The 25,942-nt window shown below is 40.4% G+C and overlaps 1 protein-coding gene across 1 annotated transcript in view; it reads right to left on the bottom strand.

Annotated features, from left to right (window-relative positions):
* Positions 1-1,216: 1,216 nt before the first annotated feature.
* LOC128684150 (obscurin-like) overlaps positions 1,217-25,942 on the bottom strand; it is a 285,107-nt gene continuing 260,381 nt past the window's right edge. The window contains exons 3-4 of the mRNA XM_070089529.1: positions 8,883-8,991; positions 1,217-2,316 (exon numbers count right to left, since the gene is read on the bottom strand). Of these exons, the coding sequence (XP_069945630.1) occupies positions 1,973-2,316; positions 8,883-8,991 (453 nt within the window). The 3' untranslated portion in view covers positions 1,217-1,972. The remainder of the gene's footprint in view (positions 2,317-8,882; positions 8,992-25,942) is intronic.

The raw sequence follows: 25,942 nt of genomic DNA, 5'->3' as shown, positions 1-25,942 counted from the left end.
ATTCTCTGAAGTCACTCGAAAACGCATCTTCAGGAACTTTTAACTTTAAGAACTGATGTATTTTTCTCAACGGAAGTAATCTCTTTGTATTTAATTGTGCAAGTTTCAATGGGCCAGTTTTACTACTCAAATTGGTTTCTGTGGAATGATTAGTGAGTGATGAGAAATAAATCACATTTTTTTACTAGGTTAAATCAACATAATGTATGTAACATCTATGTGCCCTCAAGTCCATTGTAAAAAAATCGCATGTTATGTGCATGAAGCTTAATTGTCTTGATTACTTTCTTACTTTCTTACGTACTTACTCGCTGGGGCGCTCCTATTTAGAGAAAGGTTTGGATTGATTTTGGTCTGCATAAATCCAAATCAGTATTTTTTTTTTTTTGAGAAATCTAGGAAAACTGAAATACTATTTTATATGCTATATTTTCTGAGTGTCGTATCGGATTAGCTTCAACCATTCATCACTTGAAAACTTGATATCTTAATAATGCAACTTGTGAGAGCCTACAGCCTTAAAGTGCTGGTGTATTTTAGTTTATTGGTCTCTCTGAGATAAGAAGAAAATCCCTCTTCAATTTAGCTTCAGATCTCATATTTCTTAATGGAGGTTTGAATTAAATTTGGGCTGTGCATATCCTAGTTTTCAGTTTTCAGTAAAGAAATTTTATGTAAGTGTCCCTATGACAACTTATGAATGCCTCTTCTGATTCGCTGGAAATGTTCAATTATAATATTTAACTGCATTACAAACTTAAGCTTCGTTCTTCACTGTTCCACTAACGAGCAGGGAACTAGGGTTATGCAGTATGGGGATACCTTCTTCAGAATGCTCAACAAGCCACACATCAAATTATAATTGTTATTATTATTATTATTATTATTATTATTATTATTATTATTATTATTATTATTATTATTATTATTATTATTATTATTATGTTATTATTATTATTATTATTATGTTATTTGTTTTTTATTTTATTAACACATCGACTGTCTCCCACCAAGGCAGGGTGGCCCGAAAAAGAAAAACTTTCATCATCATTCACTAAATTACTGTCCTGCCAGAGGGGCGCTTACACTACAGTTATAAATCTGCAACATTAACACCCCTCCTTCAGAGTGTACACATTGTACTTCCCATCTTCAGGACTCAGCTCCGGCCTGCCGGTTTCCCTGAATCCCTTCATAAATATTACCCTGCTCACACTCCAACAGCACGTCAAGTCCTGAAAAACCATTTGTCTCCATTCGCTCCTATCTAACACGCTCAAGCATGCTTGAAGCATGAAGCATGAAGTATGCAAGCATGAAGTTTTATCTATTCGGCATAAGTCCAATTTTCACAGTCCACATAAAAAGTCATTTTTACTGGCTTAAATTTACTTAATAAATATTCAGAAACCATATGCTCCTAATCAGTAATATACTAGAAAGTAACTTTAATGGAGGGGCCCAAGAGCTCGAGTCTCCATCTCCCCTGCTTCCCCTGGGAGACAGAGTAATGTGTGAGCCCATGTAATCCTACTGTAACAACTCAGCCCCTTCCCGCTTACCTGCCAACCCTTCCCAGTTTTTGCACGCGCGAAGTGCGCTGTCTTACAGTCTGAGCTCGAGTTTTATAGTCATAGCACGTTGTACAGAGTGATTCGTACTAATGTCACACCCTACAGACAGTTCTCGTCTGCTCATATTATTATTATTATTATAATCAAGGGGGAAGCGCTAAACCCGGAGGATTATACAGCGCCTGGGGGGGGGGATGTGGAAGGCATTCAGGCTTAATTCGGGGAACTGGAGCACAGATCCAATTCCCTAAATCAAGAGCCCCTCACCAACATCAAGGAACCTTCCTTGAGGGGACCGTCTGCTCATAGGCAGTTAGAAACAGATCCATTCCTTTCCTACCCTTCTCTCTATTTCTGTCTAGTGTTTTTCCTTCCTCTCGCACTCTTTCCTTCCTTCCTTACTTCCCTCTGTCTCTTTTCTTGTCTCTCTCACTCCCTGCCACCTTCTCTCCCTCCTCACCTGAGACATGAACGGTGATCCTGGCCGGCGTGGCTAGGTGAGGCTCGCACTTGTACACGCCGGCGTGTGTCCAGGTGACGTTACTGATGCTGAGCGTACTGCTGTACCGGTGCTTGAGGATACGCAGAGGCTTGTTGGGGTAATAGTTGACCAAACTGCCGTTGTGGAACCAGAAGATATAGAGGGGTGGTTCTGTAGCATGTTCCACAGTGCAGTGTAGGCGCAGTGTATGACCTCGCTGGAAGTGCACCTCCGGGTGACCCTCGATCGTCGCTCGCGCCTCTGTGCACGGAGGGAGGAGTGAATGTGTGTGGGATTAAGTGGAGGCTACCTGGGAGAATATAAAGTGTACCCGGGAGTACATGGGAGAATGTTTGAGCATTTGGGAGGCGATTAAATGGGTGTGTACATGCGGCTTTCTGAATGCTTCCCACTCGGAAAACATTGTGGAAAACACTGTGGATCGCTAAATCCCGTAGGAGTTTAGCGCCCCACAGTGAGCACGGAAATTATGTAAATGGAAATGTGGGGCCGCTGTAGTTACTTGTTGATGGAAATAATGATGAAGGTTTGGATAGAGTCAGAGGAATCAGGTTTAATCCAAGGAAGGGGAGCGTTAATAACATTCCTTGGATGAAGAGTTCTTTACCAGAATCAGTGCCACAACCCAACCCCCACACCCAACCCTCACCCCCACACCCAACCCTCACCCCCATACCCAACTCTCAGCACCCACACTCAACCCCCAACCCCCCACACCCAACCCCCAACCCCCACTCCCCAGCCCCCATCACCCAACCCTCATCCTCCACATCCAACCCAAACCCCTTCCCCCATACCCAGACTAAGAACCTGACCCGGAGATTTACGTAAGTTCAAACAATGACATAAGCTGATTTACAAGATTACATCAACAGATATCAACGACATTTGCTTGTATATGAATTTACTGGTTTGCTAGACAGAATATAATCCCCCCTCGTTCTCACAGTACCTATCAAATAATATCTACATAATTTTCTTCTATTTGTAACTCTCTTACCCACTCGTAAGCAATTTTCTTTCTCCCTCCCTCCCTCCCTCCCTCCCTCTCTCTCTCTCTCTCTCTCTCTCTCTCTCTCTCAAGAACATAAGTAAGAAGGAACACTGCAGCAGGCCCACTGGCCCATGCGAGGCAGATCCAATTCTCCTACCGGCTTAAGCCAATGCCATACCCTAGTCAGGTCAGGTCATATTCACTTAAGGAAGGAGCACGGCATCTGACCTAGTAGCACAAGCTAGTCAGGTCCATCTCACACCCACTCATGTATTTATCTAACCTAGTTTTAAAACTACACAACGTCTTAGCTTCTATACGGTACTCGGGAGTTTATTCCACTCATCCGCAACTCTATTACCAAACCAGTGCTTTCCTATATCTTTCCTGAATCTGAACATTTCCAGGTTAAAAACCATTGCTGCGAGTCCTGTCTAGGCTAAATATTTTTAGCACGCTATTTACACCCACCATATTTGTTCCTGTTTTTTTCATTTATACATCTCAATCACATCCTCCTTAATTCTACGCCTTTCTAAAGAGTGCAGATTCAGGACCTTCAGTCTATCCTCATAGAGAAGATTTCTGATACATAGGACCAACTTTGTCATCCTCCTTTGTACGATTTTCAGGGCATTTATATCCATTCTGTAATACAGTGACCAGAACTGTGCAGCATAATCTAAATGAGTTGAAGAACAACCTGAGGACTTCTACTATTTATACTTCTTGATATAAAGCCAAGGATTCCGTTAGCTTTATTGCGAACACTTATGCACTGTTGCCTTGGTTACAGAATACTGCTAACCAGAACTCCTAAATCCTTTTCGCAATCAGTAATATTAAGATCTACATTATGTACTTTATATGTGGCATGGCTATTTTCCTGTCCAACATTTAGAATTTTGCTTTTGTCTTTATTAACCTCATCTGCTACTTCTCCGACCATTGCATCGCTCTATTCAAATCACCCTGGAGTGCTCTAATGTCCTCATTAGAATGAATTGGACGGCCTACTATGGTGGCATCAGCAAATTTGCTTATGTTTCTTTTTATTCCCTCATCTATGTCGTTTATGTAAATTGTGAACAACAAGGGGCCCGAACACTGACCCCCGTGGAACTCTGCTTGTGACGTGCTCCCATTCTGATTTCTCCCCATTTATGCAAGTTCTTTGCTGTCTATTTGTCAACCATGCCTCTACCCAGGAAAAAAGTTTCCTCAATAGCCTCTGATGTGGAACTCTATCGAAGGCCTTACTGAAGTCCATATATACAGTATCATATTGAATACCATGCTCTACCTCCTCAAATACCTTAGTGTTAAAAGTTAGTAAATTCGTAAGACAGGAACGCCCCTTAGTAAAACCGTGTTGAGATTCATTAATCAATTTATGCCTATCAAGATGGCTACGAATTGCCTCGGCAATTATTGATTCCCTAAATTTTCCCAGTATGAAGGAAAGGCTTATTGGTCTATAGTTCGAAGCTAAGGACCTGTCAACTGCCTTGTAAATAGGTATTACCTTTGCCAATTTCCACTTATCAGGCACTATGCCAGTTTGTAGTGATATATTGAAAAGATTAGCCAAAGTATGCTAAATTCCACTTAACATTACTTTAAAACCCTTGCAAACAGTTCATCAGGGCCTGGATATTTGTTAGGTTTTAATTTCTCCATTTGTTTGAGGACCTTATGACTAGTTATCTCAATCGTGCATAGTTTATTATCGTCCTGTTCTACATAATTTATTATTTCTGGAATTTCGCTAGTGTCTTCCTGAGTAAAAACTGAGAGGAAGTAAGTGTAGAAAAGTTCTCACATTTCCTTATCAGTGTCAGTGATCTGACCAGAGTTACTCTTAAGTGGGCCTATCTTGTCCCTAATCTTACTTCTGTATAACTGAAAGAACCCTTTTGTGTAAGTTTTCGAATACCTTGCGACTTTAGCTTCATAATCCCTTTTTGCTTTTCTTATTCCTTTTTTTATTTCTCTCTTTAATTGAATATATTAATTTCTTAACTGCCAATCTCTCTCTCTCTCTCTCTCTCTCTCTCTCTCTCTCTCTCTCTCTCTCTCTCTCTCTCTCTCTCTCTCTCTCTCTCTCTCTCTCTCTCTCTCTCTCTCTCTCTCTCTCTCTCTCTCTCTATCTATCTATCTATCTATCTATCTCTCTCTTTCTCTCTCCCTCCGTCTCTTCCAGTTTCTGTCTTCCTTTACAGTCTTCTCTTTCCCCTCTGAGTCTTCCGTCATACTCGTGCATTCACTCATTGTTCCTCCCAGTCTTACTCATTCTCTGGAGCAGCAATACACTCGACAGTGTTGTCTTCCCGGTATATATTTCATGTACCCGTGTGTTTTGCAGGCTACTTCATTATTGTAATAAATTGTATATAAAGTAATGCGTTAGCATTGTAATTTATAAATATTGTTAGCGCCTGAGTGGACGTGTATAAAACGGCATTTGAATATGTATTAGACGAATAGCTGAGTGAGACGTGTGGAGTGACAAGCAGTCGCTGGGATGGCGTTATGGAGCCAGATTGAGTTAAGTAGTGTCTGGTAATCTATTGTTGTAATGCTTAGGCCGTAGGCTGTCTTGGAGATACTGTTGTACTCTTAAGCTGACACTGGCATGGGCATGGCCCTGGTATTTATATGGGGTCTGTGTGAGTTGTGGCGAGTACAGAAATAATAATAATAATATGTTTATTTCTATAAGTATACGTACAAGGTATACAGGCTTAACTAACATCAATGACACACACTACTATATAGAAAGCTCCTTGTTGTGCAGAGCATTTTGGGTAAATTAGGGCAATTTTGTCCCAAGATGCGACCCACACCAGTCGACTAACACCCAGATAACTGATGGGTGAATATTGTCAGCAGTTGTCTTATGGAAACATGTCCTAATGTTTTCCAGCCCTACCGGGGGATCGACCACCCCGGGCGTCAGTGTGGGAGCTGAGTACGCTAGCGATCGAGCTGCCTGTAGGCTGGAAGCTGGCATATAAGGGAGGGGGGGGGGTTTAGGGAGACCCACTGTCGCGGGTATGTGAATTTTTCATATAGCCTAACTTTAATTAACTAACGATAGTGTACTAGTGTGTTATTTTGTAATATGTGAAACGTGTTGAAGGCGTGTTTTGTGCTGTGTATAATTATATGCAATATATGTATATTTTTCTAAAGGTGAGTTTACCTGTAAAGCACAAAGTATTGACCTCCTGTTAAACATTTTGTGTAGAGGTTTACGAAGTATGAGTGGGAGTAGCCTGGCTTAATTTGAAGTAGTTTTATATTTGCCCTTAGGCAGGTATTTTAACCCTCAGGTCTTCCTTAAGTTTGTAACACCGTGCAAACACCCTCTATCAGATAGCTTCTAGATATCCAAGCAAGTAACTGCATGTATACCAGCAAGTAGCTGCATTTATCCTAGCAAGTAGCTGATATGTATCCCAGAAAGTAGCTGCATGTATCCCAGCAAGTAGCTTATATGTATCAAAGCAAGTAGCTGATATGTATTCCAGCAAGTAGCTGCCAAACATCTCAGCAAGTAGCTGCATGTATCCCAGCAAGTAGCTGATATGTATCCCAGCAAGTAGCTGCTATGTATCCCAGAAAGTATCTTCCATGTATCCCAGCAAGTAGCTACCATGTATCCCAGCAAGTAGATGATATGTAACCCAACAAGTAGCTTCATGTATCCCAGCAAGTAGCTTGTATGTATCCAAGCAAGTAGCTGATACGTATCCCAGCAAGTAGCTGCCATATATCCCAGCAAGTATCTGCCATGTATCCCAGCAAGTAGCTGCCACGTATTCAGAAAGTAGCTGCCATGTATCCCAGCAAGTAGCAGTCATGTATCTAGCAAGTAGCTGCCATGTATCTAGCAAGTAGCTGCCATTTATCCCAGCAATTAGCTACCACGTATCCCAGCAAGTAGCTGCCATGTATTTAGCAAGTATTTGCCATGTATCCCACGTACTACCTGCCTGGAGTCTACCTGGAGGGTATTCCGGGGATCAGCGCATGCAATCCAACATACGAACCACAACCCGGCTGATCCAGCACCGTCTTTAGGTATCTGTCCAGCTCCCTCTTGAAGACAACTAGGGGTCTACTGGTAATGCCCCTTATTGCTGGTAGGAGGCTGTTGAACAGTCTTGTGCCCCAGACACTAAATGCGTTTTCTCTTAGTGTACCAGTGACTCCCCTACTTTTCACTGGGGGTATGTTGCATCGCCTGCCAAGTATTTTGCTTTCATATGGAGTGATTTCTGTGCGCATATTAGGAACCAGTCCCTCCAGAATCTTCCAGGTGTATATTACGATATATCTCTCTCGCCTGCGCTCTAGTGAGTACAAGTCAAGTGCTTCCAGGCGTTCCCAGTAGTTAAGGTGTTTTAATGGAACTTATATGTGCAGTAAAGGTTCTCTGTACATTCTCTAGATCTGCAATTTCACCTGCCTTGAATGAGGATGTTAATGTACAGTAGTATTCCAGCCTAGAGAGAACAAGTGATTTAAAAAGGATCATCATTGGCTTAGCATCTCTTGTCTTGAATGTTCTCATTATCCATCCTATCAGTTTCCTAGCAGATGTGATAGCGGTATTGTTGTGGTCCTTGAAGGTGAGGTCTTCGGACATTACTACACCCAGGTCCTTCACATCACTTTTCCGCTCTATTGTGTGATTAGAGTTTGTAGTATATTCAGTCCTATTTATTATTTCTTCCAGTTTTCCATAACGGAGTAGTTGGAATTTGTCTTTATTGAACATCATATTGTTCTCTGTTGCTCATTGGAAAACTTGGTTTATATCTTCTTGGAGATTTGCCGTGTCCTCAGTGGATGACACTCTCATGCAGATCCTAGTATCATCTGCAAAGTATGATGCAGTGCTACGGTTTACATCTCTGTCTAGTACAATGTCCCGCGTGCTTTCATGATTTATAGGGGTACGTTGAATACTATGTCCACAAGGTACTCCTATGTGCCTCCACGTTATCCCAGACCATTCCATGTACTCTTATGTGCTTCAAAGTACTTTTATGGACTGCCCTGTTATCCCACATATTACCTTGACCTCCCACAGTGTCCCAGTGTAATTTCATGTACTCACATATACTCTGAAGTCCAACCCTGTGCTAAAGAAAATTTAATGTAAACCCTCAACGTACTCCCACATGTTCCCACGTACTCTTCTCTACTCACACCTACATTATTACACTCCCACCTGCGTTTTCGTACTTGCTACTGCCCTCTCTAGTGTACTCTCATACAGTACTGCTACCTATTCATATATATATATATATATATATATATATATATATATATATATATATATATATATATATATATATATATATATATATATATATATATATATATATATATACATATATATATATATATATATATATATATATATATATATATATATATATATATATATATATATATATATATATATATATATATATATATAATTTTTGTGTAGTATTCTCATGTACTTACAATCAGTCGTACTCGCATCTACTCCCAAGCGCTCTTAAGAACTCTCACTTACTTCCAAACACTTCTTCCTACTCACACACACTCTCTTCATACTCCCAATCATTCTTATCTGTTTTCACCTACTCCTCAACATTCTCCTATTCTCGCCTACTTCCAGATTTACGCATATACTCTTAAGTACGCCCACTCATTCCAAAGTACTCTCAAGCACTTCAAGGAACCCCCACTCCAACTTACTTTCGCGCTCCGACGTGCACTCATTCATTCCCGCTTACTGTGTCGTACTCACCCACAACCTTGAGAGTGAAGAAGAGTGAGGTTGGTGGGTGTGTGGTCAGTTGACACTCGTAGAGTCCAGCATCAGAGAGTCGCACGTCCCGTAGTGAAAGTTCCCACAGCTGTGTGATGATAGAATAAACATTGTATGTATATATATATATATATATATATATATATATATATATATATATATATATATATATATATATATATATATATATATATATAATTTGCAAACAATAACAGTTGGGTGATCTTAACTATGCAAGACAAGCCACACGGGGGTGGAAATCTTTGGCTCAAGTACTTTCACACTTCTCAGTGCGTCATCAGGAGCCATGCAATGTTACAAGAGAGCAACTAAAGCAGGAAGACAATTCTCAGAGTAGCGTAGTGCGGACGTGTCACCGGCCAGGGTTACCCTTAGAATGTAAAGTAAAAGGACACAAGTGCAACTAATGTGACATTTATTGTGGCAACGTTTCGCTCTCCAGGAGCTTTATCAAGCCATGGCTTGATAAAGCTCCTGGAGAGCGAAACGTTGCCACAATAAATGTCACATTAGTTGCACTTGTGTCCTTTTACTTTACATATTGTCGGTAATTCTACCAACTTTATTACTACCCTTAGAATGGTCGATGCCAGCCCCACTCTACCATTATCCCCCTATTCTCCATATGGAGTAGGAGGGTTTCTAAGATATCAAGAATGAAATTAGAAGGTATAATAGCCAGCCCCAAGCTTTTTCTAGTCGTTTATAACAGGTCATGTGGTTTGAGAAAATACGTTTCTCGTTTGATAATATACACATGGATTGCTATTATTCTGTTTAACCCTTTTAAATAATAAAAGAAAGGAACAGAATGAGCTCTGTGTCCGTTTAAATGTCCTGGGGAACTCGAATGTTCTGTTGAGGTACTCAGAAATATCTCTTCCTGAATATTGTCTACTATTCTTCTCAGTGTCGGTTAATATGCCTGACTTGGGAATCTTCTATGCCTTTCCGATAATATTTCTATGATCTAAATTTCTAATTTCTGCTAATACCCTTTAACCTCTCCTTATGTTATCTCGTAATCTTATGTGATTGTCACTGTATGGTACACTAAGAGCTAAACGCATTATATAACCATTCACAACTGAAGTGGTATGAAGTTTTGGTGCGTAGACACTGGTTGGGCATCACCAATCCATCAACTCACCTGACATAATGAACAATCCTGTGATTTTGTATAGCATTGTTGTTTAAGATTGTGTGCAATGGACTCTACGAAATAGCTACCGAGCTTGTATAACCCATAATTTGAGTTATGTTTCATAAAAAACAGTTTTGAAAATATGAACATTTTCTTTGGTTTAAATATAATGATACATTAAACAAGCAATAAATCTTATTTCTTGGGTAGAGTATTAGGTGTGTTTCACAAAGTAGGGTGTCGTCACGCGTGTGTGAGGTGTTGCTTTGTTGTGGGATGTGATGATGAGGTGTAGTCTTGACCCTTTATATGCCTTCCTTTGATGTATTGTTTTTACTGTTCCTTGATAATGTGAGAAGTCACGAAAGCGCTTGGCATTTCACTATTCTCTCACAGTGGTTTTTTACACACACACACACACACACACACACACACACACACACACACACACACACATATATATATATATATATATATATATATATATATATATATATATATATATATATATATATATATATATATATATATACATATATATATATATATATATATATATATATATATATATACATATATATATATATATATATATATATATATATTTAATTTTTTTTAACAAGTCGGCCGTCTCCCACCGAGGCAGGGTGGCCCAAAAAGAAAGAAAATCCCCAAAAAGAAAATACTTTCATCATCATTCAACACTTTCACCTCACTAACACATAATCACTGTTTTTGCAGAGGTGCTCAGAATACAAGTTTAGAAACATATACGTATAAAGATACACAACATATCCCTCCAAACTGCTAATATCCCCCGAACCCCTCCTTTAGAGAGCAGGCATTGTACTTCCCATTTCCAGGACTCAAGTCTGGCTATATAAAAATAATCGGTTTCCCTGAATCCCTTCACTAAATATTACCCTGCTCACACTCCAACAGATCGTCAGGTCCCAAATACCATTCGTCTCCATTCACTCCTATCGAACACGCTCATGCACGCCTGCTGGAAGTCCAAGCCCCTCGCCCACAAAACCTCCCTTATCCCTTTCTTCCAACCTTTTCGAGGACGACCCCTTCCCTGCCTTCCTTCTCCTACAGATTTAAATGCTTTCCATGTCATTCTACTTTGATCCATTCTGTCTAAATGACCAAACCACCTCAATAACCCTTCTTCAGCTCTCTGACTAATACTTTTATTAACTCCACACCTTCTCCTAATTTCCACACTACGAATTTTCTGCATAATATTTACACAGCACATTGCCCTTAGACTGGACATCTCCACTGCCTCCAACCCCCTCCTCGTTGCTGCTTTCACAACCCAAGCTTCACACCCATATAAGAGTGTTGGTACTACTATACTTTCATATATTCCCTTCTTTGCCTCCATAGATAACGTTTTTTGACTCCACATATACCTCAACGCACCACTCACCTTTTTTCCCTCATCAATTCTATGATTAACCTCATCCTTTATAAATCCATCCGCCGACACGTCAACTCCCAAGTATCTGAAAACATTTACTTTTTCCATACTCCTCCTCTCCAATTTGATATCCAATTTTTCTTTATCTAAATCATTTGATACCCTCATCACCTTACTCTTTTCTATGTTCACTTTCAACTTTCTACCTTTACACACACTCCCAAACTCATCCATTAACCTTTGCAATTTTACTTTAGAATCTCCCATAAGCACAGTATCATCCGCAAAAAGTAACTGTGTCAATTCCTATTTTGTATTTGATTCCCCAAAATTTAATCCCACCCCTCTCCCGAACACCCTAGCATTTACTTCTTTTACAACCCCATCTAAAAATGTATTAAACAACCATGGTGACATTACACATCCCTGTCTAAGACCTACTTTTACCGGGAAGTAGTCTCCCTCTCTTCTACACACCCTAACCTGAGCCTCACTATCCTCATAAAAACTCTTTACAGCATTTAGTAACTTACCATCTATTCCATATACTTGCAACATCTGCCACATTGCTCCCCTATCCACTCTATCATATGCCTTTTCTAAATCCATAAATGCAATAAAAACTTCCCTACCTTTATCTAAATACTGTTCACATATATGCTTCAATGTAAACACTTGATCTACACATCCCCTACCCACTCTGAAACCTCCTTGCTCATCCGCAATCCTACATTCTGTCTTACCTCTAATTCTTTCAATTATAACCCTACCGTACACTTTTCCTGGTATACTCAGTAAACTTATTCCTCTATAATTTTTACAATCTCTTTTGTCCCCTTTCCCTTTATATAAAGGGACTATACACGCTCTCCGCCAATCCCTAGGTACCTTCCCCTCTTTTATACATTTATTAAACAATAGTACCAACCACTCCAACACTATATCCCCCCCTGCTTTTAACATTTCTGTCATGATCCCATCAGTTCCAGCTGCTTTACCCCCTTTCATTCTACGTAATGCTTCACGTTCCTCCCCCACACTTACATTCTGCTCTTCTTCACTCCTAAAAGATGGTAAACCTCACTGGCCAGTGCATGAAATTACCTCCTCCCTTTCTTCCTCAACATTTAAAAGTTTCTCAAAATATTCTCGCCATCTACCTAATACCTCCCTCTCCCCATCTACTAACTCCCCTTCTCTGTTTTTAACTGACAAATCCATACGTTCCCTAGGCTTTCTTAACTTGTTTAACTCTCCTAATTTTTTTCTTATTTTCATTAATATTTCCTGACAGTGCCTCTCCCACTCTATCATCTGCTCTCCTTTTGCACTCTCTCAACACTCTCTTCACCTTTCTTTTACTCTCCATATACTCTGCTCTTCTTATAACACTTCTGCTTTGTAAAAACCTCTTATAAGCTAACTTTTTCTCTTTTATCACACCCTTTACTTCATCATTCCACCAATCACTCCTCTTTCCTCCTGCCCCCACCCTCCTATAACCACAAACTTCTGCCCCACATTCAAATACTGCATTTTTAAAACTCATCCAACCCTCTTCAACCTCCCCACTACTCATACCAGTCCACCTTTCTGCCAATAGTCGCTTATATCTCACCCGAACTTCCTCCTCCCTTAGTTTATACACTTTCACTTCCCTCCTACTTGTTGTTGCCACCTTCCTCTTGTCCCATCTACCTCTTACTCTAACTGTAGCTACAACTAAATAATGATCCGATATATCAGTTGCCCCTCTATAAACATGTACATCCTGGAGCCTACTCATTAACCTTTTATCCACCGATACATAATCTAACAAACTACTTTCATTACGTGCTACATCATACCTTGTATATTTATTTATCCTCATTTTCATAAAATATATATTACTTATTACCAAATCTCTTTCTTCACACAGCTCTATTAAAGGCTCCCCATTTACATTTACCCCTGGCACCCCAAATTTACCTACTAGTCCGTCCACAACATTTTTACCCATTTTATATATATATATATATATACATATATATATATATATATATATATATATATATATATATATATATATATATATATATATATATATATATATTAAACAAGAGAAGCCACTGGTGTGGAAATCTTTAGTTCAAGAAATTTCTCACTTCTCAGTGCATCATCAGGAGCCGTGCAATGTTGCAAAGGAAGCAACGGGAGAAATGAGGGGACGTTTGTCTCAGAGTATGGTGGCGTGAGTGACACCTGCCAGCACCTCTCTCAGAATGCATGAGGCACGGCCGAAAATCACACACCACATGTCTATGGTGCATCCAACAAGATAAGTAGACTCTTGGATGTCACTACTGCCCGGCTCCGGCTGGGTTACAAGTATCTTTGGCAGGTTAAATCACCACCACCAGATGTAGACCAAACGAAATGTAAACTTTGCCAGATGGACTATTGTCACACCTTGCGTCATTATGTAATGGAGTGTGATCAGATTAATGAATTTAGAAACAACTCACTCAGAAATGTTCAAGAAATGGCTAAGTATTTTATCCACAGTGGTATATTACAGACCATTCTGGAGAAATACCCTGACTTTGCTAGCTGTAAATAATGCATTACCATGTGTGTGGGGGGGGGGGGGGAGTGTGGGTGTGTGTGTGTGTGTGTGTGTGTGTGTGGGTGTGTGTGTGCGTGTGTGTGTGTGCGTGTGTGGGTGTGCGTGCTTGTGTGTATGCATATATTTGTACGCGTCTTTTTTACCTCATGCAGGCAGCCCAAATTTTCATTGTATGGTAAGACCAGTAATTTTTTTCCTGGCAGGCGTTTCCTTAGGTTCAGTCCTGTCGAAAGTCTTCAGAGCTAACATTAGAGTCTTCTTAACAAAATCCCTGGGGTATCTCAGTTTCCTGGCTGTGTTAAATATATTATTGATTTCATCTTCTATATACTTAAAACTGCAGATATGCAAAGCTCTCAGGAACATTGTAAGGAAAACACTCCTTTAAACCCTAGATTCATGATTAGGAAAATAATGGATGTATGACGACAAATTGGTGAACTTCCTGTCCAATGTAAATTTGAATCTTCTGTCACCATGATGAACTAAAACATCAAAGAAAGATAGTGTTGTCTATTTCGTGCTCTATTCTGAACTTAATGGAAGGTACTAGGCAATTGAGTCTTGGTAGGAACTCGTCAGTGTTGTGATCTCTAGGCCAGAGTCAAAGCACATCATCTATATATCTGAACCACCTAGCATTGTTTGGGAGAACATCTTTAAGTAGTCTCGTCTCATAGAATTCCATATACAGGTTGCTGAGTAAGGGGCTAAGTGTATTTCTCATAGCCGTGCCTTGTTTTTGAGCAGAGTACTTGCCTTCAAACACAAACTTGCAATCCATAACACAAAGTTTAATCAGCTCAATAATTAAATTCGTGGGGTAGGGCAAGAAGTTTTCTAGTTCCTCCTCAGGGAACGTAAGCATATCAGGTATAGGGATTCTGGTGAGCAGGGCTGTGACATCAAACTTTACCAGGGTAAAGTCCTGTGAAATATCTCATTTATGGAGCCTTTAAGTAAGGTCAACATTATTTTAAATGGCGCATCCGAGATCCTACCACCCATCGAAGTTAGAAGTATAACCAACCATGCTGCTGAGCCAACTGAACTTATAAAAGGACGAACTGGGTTCCATGGTTTATGAGTCTTGATCAACCCATAAAGATACGGTAGAGCTGCCGACCTAACTGACAGGTATTTAATTAGTTCATTTCCCTTCAATAACGTTTTCAAACGCTTATTGAAATGGCTTTTGACCTGGTCAGTGGGGTTCCTAACGAGTGGATCGTACATTTCATTATCACTCAATAAATGGTTCATTTTACCTAAGTAGCCAGTTTTATCTAAAATGACAACTAAATTAGAGTTATTCCCTCTCAGAGACGCAAGGTCTGATCGTTACTGAACACCTTGTATGCTGTTGTGAATCTTAATGGGCAGTTGGGAAGTAAAGGCCAGAGTAAAGCCCCATATACCGTCTCTTTACATATATTAAATGTATCGGGCGTCATGTTTTTCTAGCATGCAGAACGATTTTGCTATGTTTACTTAATTAACATCTTTAACTGTTGGCGCAAAGCTTAATCCAAATCCTAGTGCTGCCTGCTGGTCACTACTTAATCTTTTGCTAGACAGTTTCGTAACAAACACCGGATTTGCATGTGCGGTCTACCCACTCTGTGCTATGAGATTATCTGACTTCCTCGTATGCATACGTTCGGTGTTCTGTCTGGCTCTTCTAAGCTCATTGTAAATATAATCATGTAAGTAGTCATGCCAGCCTGTGGGAACCTTATTAAAGAATACCGTCTTGGCTCTTATCATTTGTATAAAAGAACATCTTTTCATGTCGCACGAGTTTAATACTTTTAGTGAGCACTAACCTGTGCAGTTGATCGAACGGTGTAGTAGCAACCCTGACCAACCTGTTCTGTAGTAGTGATATCGGTAGAACCTGTTCACTTAGGCACTTACTTAGAAATGCTAACTTGAGTGCAGTTTTATGGGCTTTGAAGAATGAGCGTTTGTAGGAGGTAACAGGAAAAGTCAAGGAAGGAAAAAGACGGGAGAATTGGGAGAAGAGTTAGCGAGTGGCGTTCATAATGCAAAGAATTGCAGACAGGCAATCTTAATTAACAATGCAAGCCACGGTGGGGGGGATATTTTTAGCTCAAGTACATTCACACTTCTCAGTGCGTCATCAGGAGCCGTGCAATGTTGCAAAGGTAGCAACAAGAGAAATGAGGGAAAGTTTTTCTCAGAGAATAGTAGCATGAATGACACCCGTCAGCACTTCTCTCAGAATGCTACTCAGAATGTGAGAGGAACGGCTGAATGAGACACACCAAATGCCCATGTCCCACCCCATATGGGGTACAGAGGCTAGGTCTCCAAGTTTACAGAAAGCAGGAGGTAGGAAACTAGATTTAATAGCCAGCCATAAGCTTCTAATCCCTGAGAACAGGTCATGTTACATAAGATATTACATTACAATAGTGGATAATGAACATACAGAATGCAACTATTATATGTAACTTTTTAATTAATAAAACACAAGGAATAAATGCGCTCATCTGTCAGTTGACAATACCGCATGTCCCGGGGCCTTCTACAATGTTCAGGAAATACTCTGGAGGACCTCAGCATATGTTCCTAAGTACTGCTTACTACTATTCTCAGTGTCTATTGATATGCCTGTACTATTTATGACTCTCTAATATTCCGATTATTCTTTACGATAATCTGTAAACATAGCAAAATCGTTCTGCATGCTAGAAAAACATGGAGACCTGAAGCCTGATACATTTAATATATATAAAGGGATGGTATATGGGACTTAACTCTGTCTGGTGGTTCCCACTGGAACATTACTAAAGCATACAAATAGCTCAGTAACGATCAGACCTTTTATCTCTCGAGAGGAGTAAATGTAATTTAGTTGTCATTTTAGATCATAAAACTGAATACTTAGGTAAAATGAACTATTTATTGAGTGATAATGAAACGTACGGACCGCTCGTTAGGAACCCCACTGACCATATCAATAGCCATTTCAATAAACGTCTTAAAATGTTATTGAAGGGAAATGATGAATTAATTAAACACCTGTCAGCAAGGTCGGCAACTTTACCGTATCTTTATGGATTGATCAATACTCAAAAATATAGGGAACCCAGTTCGTTCTATTATAAGTTCAGTTGGCTAGGCAGCACATAACCTATCTAGATGGCTGGTTAAACTTCTAACTTCCATGTTTGGTAGGATGTTGACCTCACTGAATGGGTCCATAAATTAAATGTTTCACTTGAATTTACCCTTGAGAATTTTGATGTCACAGCACTATTTATCAGAGTCCCTGTCCCTGACTTACATACCTTGAAGAGGAAATAGAAAACTTCTTGCCCTATCACACGAATATAATTATTGAACTGATTAAGCGGTGTGTTACTGATTACAAGTTTGTGTTTAAAGGCAAATACTATGGTCAAAAACAAGGCATGGCCATGGGAAATCCGCTCAACTCTTTATTCAGCAACCGGTATATGGAAGTCTATGAGACTAGACTTCATAAAGATATTCTCCCAAATAGAGCTATGTGGTTCAGATACGTTGATGATATTGTTTGCCTCTAGCCTAGGGATCAGAAGATTGATGAGTGCCTACCTAGACTCAATGGTCTAGCACCTCCATTAAGTACACAATAGAACATGAAATAGACAAAACTCTACCTTACCTAGATGTTATAATATATTGTATTGACAGAAGAATAAAATAAAGGAGTGTTTTCCTTTAAATTTTCATGAGAGCTTTGCATATCTGCAGCAGTGAGTATGTAGAAGATGAAATCAATAAAGTATTTAACATAGCCATAAAACTGAGATATCCCAGGGATTGTGTTGAGAAGGCCCTAATGTTGGCTAGGAAGACTTTCTATGGGACTGAACCTAAGCAAACGTCTGCCAGGAAAAAAATGTACTGGTCTTACCATACAATGAAAATTTGGCCTACCTGCATGAGGCACTAAAAATGTTCAACATAAATATTACTTTTAAAAGCAATAGGACAGTGAAGCAGAGGTTGATTAAAAACACACTGAATAATAATGTTGGTGGTGTTTACAAGGTCCCATACATTCTTTGCCTGCTCTCATATACTGGTCAGATATGTAGTCCTCTGGAAATCAGAATATCCCAACACCAGAACTCAGTCAGGATGGCCTGGAGTCGAATGCTGTCTTAACAATGTCAGCTCTTGTAATCACCCACCGGGTGGGCTCCTGCCCAGATCATTGTACCCAACAGTTCTGTCATGGAAAGAAACAAATGAATCTTCTTTCTTGAAGCATGATAGGAATACTGTAAATAACTCATATTACGGACCATAGAAACTTGATAACTATTTAATTGAATTTATTGTATACAGCCATAAACAAAAATGTTATACAAAAGTGTAGGATTGCTCATTATTCCATGGGATCTTCTGATGTTCTAGTGATGTAAGATCAGAGTCCGCACATTGAACATTATGTTACAATCATCGTGAATGTCGATATAATATATAACATCATGTGAAGCACATGGTGAACATTGACATAATATAAAACAACGTGTTACGATGTCACGTCTGTGGTTATCCAAAAAGAGGAAAACAGAATGACCTAATGAGACCCTAACCCGTCTCAGTAGAGTGGTACAAAGGTAAGATAAGATAAGATTTCGTTCGGATTTTTAACCCCGGAGGGTTAGCCACCCAGGATAACCCAAGAAAGTCAGTGCGTCATCGAGGACTGTCTAACTTATTTCCATTGGGGTCCTTAATCTTGTCCCCCAGGATGCGACCCACACCAGTCGACTAACACCCAGGTACCTATTTGCTGCTAGATGAACAGGACAACAGGTGTAAGGAAACGTGTCGAAATTTTTCCACCCGCCGGGAATCGAACCCGGGCCCTCCGTGTGTGAACGGGAGCTTTAGCCACCAGGCCACCGGGCCACATGACTGCAACATGGTGATTGCAACTATTTTAGTGGTTTAGAGTATTAGTCTGTTAGTGGTTTTAAAAGAAAAATTCAGGAACTGTCTAGTTTTTATCATAAAGAATAATCGGAATATTAGAGAGACTCACATAAATAACAGGCATATTAATCGACACTGAGAATAGTGGTAGGAAGTACATAGGAACATATACTGAGATTCTCCCGAGTATTTCCTGACACATAATAGCTGCATTCTGTATGTGTATTATCCACTATTGTAACAATCTCTTATGTCACATGACCTGTTCATAGCAATTAGAAGAAGCTCAGGACTGGCTATTAAATCTCCTAGTATTCCTACCTCCTGCTTTCTGCAAACTAGGAGGCCTAGCTCACGGTAACCCTTATGGGGTGAGGGGTGGGTCAAAGGGGGAAGGGATGTGGTGCACGATATTCGGCCGTGCCTCTTGCATTCTGAGAGAGATGCTGGCGGGTGGCACTCACGCTACCATACAGAAAAGCTTCCTCACATTTCTTCTGTTGCTACCTTTGCAACACTGCATGGCTCATGGTGACGTGAAAAGTATATATATATATATATATATATATATATATATATATATATATATATATATATATATATATATATATATATATATATATATATATATATATATATATATGTCGTGCCGAATATGTAAAACTGGTCAATTAGCAAGAACTCATTTAAAATTAAGTCCTTTCTAAAATTTTCTCTTATACGTTTAAAGATATATTTTTTTCATTAATGTTAATGTAAAAATTTAAAATTTTGCACTAAAAGAATCTTAGAAAACTTACCTAACCTTATTGAAACAAGAGTAATTTATTTTAGCCTAACCCAACTAAATATATTTTAGATTTGTTTACAATAATTTAATACTAAGCAAACCCAGTGAAATATATTTTTTTCGGTAGTTTAAGAATGATTTTGGCGAAATTATTCCAAACACAAATTTTCGCTTGTCCTATATGGCAAGATGAGAGTTGCTATTTAAGCCAAGATCGCTAGTTCTGCCACCTCTAGAACTGTCGTAGGGACCCTCATCCTCAGAGAAAAGAATAAACTTGCTTCAGGGAAAACTTAAGGTTCTCCCTGAAACTGTTTGAGAATTTTCTCCTACCACCCCCTATATTTCAAGTATGTTTTATTTAAAGACAAAATACATTGGCCAAACATTCACAAAAGTACAACAGAAAGTAAAACAACATAGGTAACTCAGAGCTACATCTCGAATACTTCGTCCAGCTCCCCTGCGGTGGGCCGCGTGCCCAGAAAGCTGCAGGCATTTCCTCTCTGGATCGCAACACTGAGTCTCTGAAAGAGGAAGCTGGTCGTCCTGTGGTCCTTGGTTTCTATGATTAGCTTTTCACCTAGCTCTTTGAGGAACTTTAGAGCACACTTGCCCCATGCTCCAAGGGTCTCCGACCCTATTGGAATGAAGTTATAGCAAGGGGGAAGGTCTTCATATTTTCGGATCTTCTGGGTCTCCCTGTGGCTGGCAGCTCCACCCCCTTCCACTACAGAGTATGGCAAGTAGATGTCTGCCAATGTGGCAGCACAGGTGTAGTCCCAGGCAATCAGCTTTCCATCCTTCCAGGGTAGCATAGTGGCTACATCAGGACGCTTTTGACTTCCATCAGACCTCTTTACTTGGGGTTCCCGTTGAGCTGGGCAACGGGCTGTGGCGAGGCTTCTCTTTATTATATCATTGACCTCCTCATGTCTGGCATACTTCCCTTCTGCTGTGTGACACACGAGACCATGAAGTCCGAATTGATCAGCTGTCGCCCTGCCGCAAATACACCTGTGTTCGGTGAGGATGGGGGCGGCTAGGCGAAGAGCAACACCAATCCGAATGGCCTGTGGGTCGAGACGGATGCCCAGAAAGAAATTGGGAACAGCTAACAGGAAATCTCCAGAGTGTGGTGCCTTCACTGACAGGAGACGAGCTTTGTCCTTTCCTGAAGCATTGGAGAGCATTATGTTGGCGATTTTTTCCATGATCAGTTTGTCCCAGTGGGACTGTTTGTCCTCTTTGGGAGGAGCTGATCTACTGGAGGAGTCTGTAAGGGTGTCCCACCGAATCGCTGCTTCAGTAAACCTGGGGTCATGAGCTCCTACCACGTCTCTCAAGCGTTCGGGAACTATCTTCTTGACTAATGCACTGGAAGCCAAACACGAAGACAGAAAAGCAGGTAAAGCAACATGCGTTTTTTGCGCACCCCTATACCTCCCAGTCGCACTGGGAGGGTTGCCTGATCCCATTGCTCATTTTCATTATTTCATATTTCATTATTTCATATTCATTACCATGATCTACCTCCTCAAACACCTTAGTGAAAAACGTTAGTAAATTCGTAAGACAGAAACGCCCCTTTGTAAAACCGTGTTGAGATTCATTAATCAATCTGTGCCTATCAAGATGGCTAGGAATTGCTTCGGCAATTATTGATTCCATAAATTTTCCCACTATGGAGGTAAGGTTTTGGTCTATAGTTCGAAACCAAGGACCTGTCACCTGCCTTGTAAATATTACATTTGCCATTTTCCACTTATCAGGCACTATGCCAGTTTGTAGTTATATGTTAAAAAGATTAGCCAAAGGTATGCTAAGTTCCTCTTTACATTCCTTTAAGACCCATGCAAGCAGTTCATCAGGGCCTGGGGATTTGTTAGGTTTTAGTTTCTCTATTTGTCTAAGGACCATGTCACTAGTTACTGCAATCGTTCATAGTTTATTATCGTCCTGTTCTACACAATCTATTATTTCAGGAATATCACTAGTATTTTCCTGGGTGAAAACTGAGAGGAAGTAGGTATTGAGAATTTCACACATATCCTTATCATTGTCAGTGATCTGACCAGAGTTACTCTTAAGTGAGCCAATCTTGTCCCAAATCTTACTTCTGTATACCTGAGAGAACCCTTCTGGGTTAGTCTTTGAATCCCTTGCGACCTTAGCCTCATAATCCCTTTTTGCTTTTCTTATTCCTTTCTTTATTTCTCTCTTTAATTGAATATATTGATTTCTTAACTGCCCATCCCCACTTTTGATACACCTATATATGCCTCTCTCTTGACCAATGAGATGTTTCAATCTATTGTTCATCCATTTGGGATCATTCTTGTTAGATCTAATTTCCTTACTCGGAACAAAGGTTGTCTGGGCAGCTAGAACTATCCTCTGAAAAAGTCATATTGGCAACCAAGATCACCTATCTGACCCATAGTCAGGGCATCTTAATTTAGCCCACTCAGGTAATCTTTCAGTCCCATGAAGCCAGCCAAGCGAAAATCTTGGACCGACATTTGATTGCAGTTATCTGGGTGATTCCATGATATATTGAAACTAAGTGATTTGTGATCACTTTCCCCAAGCTCATCATTAACCTCAAGATTATTAATTAGTAACTCTTTGTTGGCAAAAACCAAGTCAAGCAGATTGTTTCCTCTAGTTGGTTCCGTCACAACCTGTTCTAAAAAACAATCTTGAACCGTATCAAGAAGTCATTAGACTCAAGATTTCCTGTCATATTCTTCCAATCAATTTGTCTAAAGTTAAAATCTCCCATTATCACATTTTCATATCTAGATGCCTTATGAATTTAATCCCATAACAGCTTACTGCACTCCCTATCAAGGTTTTGGGGCCTATAAATCACACCCAAAATTAATTTGTCACGAAACCTATAGAAACTGTAGCCAAACAGATTCTGTGTTCGATGTTTCTAATCTTATATCATGTCTAAGACAACAATTTAAATTTTCTCTGACATACATCGCCACCCCACCACCCTTCCTGTTGACCCTATCAGTGTGGAATAGTTCGTAACCCTATATGTTGCATTCAGAAGGCATTTCTCTATCTTTCAGGTTGAACCAGGTCTCTGTTATACCAGTAATATCTATATTACCTACACTTGCAAGTAATCTTAGCTCATCTATCTTATTTCTTAGACTCCTACTATTTGTTTAGTAAACCTTAAGGGAGCTAGTCACTCGTTGCCCTCTGCTATCCCTCTTTTTTTGTTGATCAATTGATTTGCCATTACTAGCAACTTTATTTTGAATATTGTCTTTTAAATATATCCCTGAGGTATCCCGGTAATAACTGCTGTTTTTAACCCCATTACCGCAGCCTAATTGTTACCCACAAACACCCATACCTCTATAATCTATCAGTTTAAATTCCTAGACAAGTCATCAATTACCCTCTCAATCAAATTGGCTAATGCAACCACTCCATCCCCAGAGAGATGAACCCCATCCCTTGCATACATATCACGTTTGCCAACGAATAAGTCCCAGTTATCAATGAATGGGATTGCAAGTTCCTTGCAGTACCTGTCTAGCCAGCAATTTATACCAATTGCCCTAGACATCCATTCATTGCCCACTCCCTTTCTAGGCAAAATGCTACATATGACTGGGATCCCTCCCTTAGACCTAACTACTTCTACAGCTGACCTGTACTTATCCAGCAGCTCCTGTCTCCTGCCCTTCCCAATGTCATTACCCCCAGCACTAAGACAGATAATGGGCTTGTTCCCAATACATGACATAATATTAATATTATCCAACATAATATTATCCAACCTGCTGACTATGCCACCAACACCAGCTCCAGGAAGGCACACCCTCTGCCTGACCTTTCTGTCTCAGTTACAAAATGCACGGTCCATATATCTTACCTGAGAATCGCCTACTATTAAAATATTCTTACCTTGATTAGCAGGGGAATCAGTGGTACCTTCAACCTCACTAATCACTGAAGTGTACTCGTTCTGGAGAACAGAGAATCGATTTCCTACCTTCACATCTCTGTTAACCCTCCTTATCTTCACTCATCCTGAACTGTGAACCACTTGTCACTTAAAGCGGCTGCCACTATCACTACTGGTGACCATTTCCTCCTTATCAGATAAATCCTTCTCACACACACTCCCAAACTCGTCTAGGCAAAGCTTCAGCTTCCTATTTTCCTCCTGAAGAAGTAGAACCTCCTTATTCAACACTTTAACCTGAGATTCTAAAACACTACAACAAACCATGGTGCTTGGTAACACCCCGCGCTAACTCCCAGAGCTTAGGACAGGAATGACCGCAGGTGACCACTGACCTGAGCGTACTGGTACACAACCTGGTACACAACCGTTCCCCTTCCTTAATCCAGGCCGGCACTTAACAATTGGCACTATTATCTATGTTTTCTCTTCTGTGATCACTTATATTTCCTTTTTGCGGGGTTTAATTGATTATATGCATCCTAATGTTTCCACACGCCTATATCCCACACTCTATTCCCTATGGTAGTCAGAAACTACCGTGTATGTTTGTACTCACCTATTTGTGGTTGCAGGGGTCGAGTCCTAGCTCCTGGCCCCGCCTCTTCACCGGTTGCTACTAGGCCCTCTCTCTCCCCGCTCCATGAGCTTTATCAAACCTCGTCTTAAAACTGTGTATGGTTCCTGCCTCCACTACGTCATTTTCTAGGCTATTCCACTGCCTTACAACTCTATGACTGAAGAAATACTTCCTACTATCTCTCTGACTCATTTGTGTCTTCAACTTCCAATTGTGGCCTCTTGTTTCTGTGTCCCCTCCCTGGAACATCCTGTCTTTGTCCACCTTGTCTATTCCACGCAGTATTTTATATGTCGTTATCATGTCTCCCCTGACCCTCCTGTCCTCCAGTGTCGTCAGGCCGATTTCCCTTAATCTTTCTTCATAGGACATTCCCCTTAGCTCTGGAACTAACCTTGTTGCAAACCTTTGTACTTTCTCTAGTTTCTTGACGTGCTTTATCAAGTGCGGGTTCCAAACAGGTGCTGCATACTCCAGTATGGGCCTGACATACACAGTGTACAGTGTCTTGAATGATTCCTTACTAAGGTATCGGAATGCTGTTCTCAGGTTTGCCAGGCGCCCATATGCTGCAGCAGTTATCTGATTGATGTGTGCTTCCGGAGACATGCTCGGTGTTATACTCACCCCAAGATCTTTCTCCTTGAGTGAGGTTTGCAGTCTTTGGCCACCTAGCCTATACTCTGTCTGTGGTCTTCTGTGCCCTTCCCCTATCTTCATGACTTTGCATTTGGCAGGATTAAATTCGAGAAGCCATTTGCTGGACCAGGTGTCCAGTCTGTCCAGGTCTCTTTGAAGTCCTGCCTGGTCCTCATCAGATTTAATTCTCCTCATTAACTTCACATCATCTGCAAACAGGGACACTTCTGAGTCTAACCCTTCCGTCATGTCGTTCACATATACCAAAAATAGCACTGGTCCTAGGACCGACCCCTGTGGGACCCCGCTCGTCACAGGTGCCCACTGTGATACATCATTACGTACCATGACTCGTTGTTGCCTCCCTGTCAGGTATTCTCTGATCCATTGCAGTGCCCTTCCTGTTATATGCGCCTGATGCTCTAGCTTCTGCACTAATCTCTTGTGAGGAACTGTGTCAAAGGCCTTCTTGCAGTCCAAGAAGATGCAATCAACCCACCCCTCTCTCTCTTGTCTTACTTCTGATATTTTATCATAAAACTCCAGAAGGTTTGTGACACAGGATTTGCCTTCCGTGAATCCGTGCTGGTTGGCATTTATACTCCTGTTCCGTTCCAGGTGCTCCACCACTCTCCTCCTGATAATCTTCTCCATAATTTTGCATACTATACACGTCAATGACACAGGTCTATAGTTTAGTGCCTCTTTTCTGTCTCCTTTTTTGAAAATGGGAACTACATTTGCCGTCTTCCATACCTCAGGTAGTTGCCCAATTTCCAGGGATGTGTTGAAGATTGTGGTAAGTGGTACACACAACATATCTGCTCCCTCTCTAAGGACCCATGGAGAGATGTTGTCCGGTCCCATTGCCTTTG

The sequence above is a fragment of the Cherax quadricarinatus genome, chromosome 2 (genome assembly GCF_038502225.1).
Source record: "Cherax quadricarinatus isolate ZL_2023a chromosome 2, ASM3850222v1, whole genome shotgun sequence".
NCBI lineage: Eukaryota > Metazoa > Arthropoda > Malacostraca > Decapoda > Parastacidae > Cherax > Cherax quadricarinatus.
Note: the sequence above shows the minus strand (reverse complement) of the source record. Positions and strands in the feature narration are given on the sequence as shown.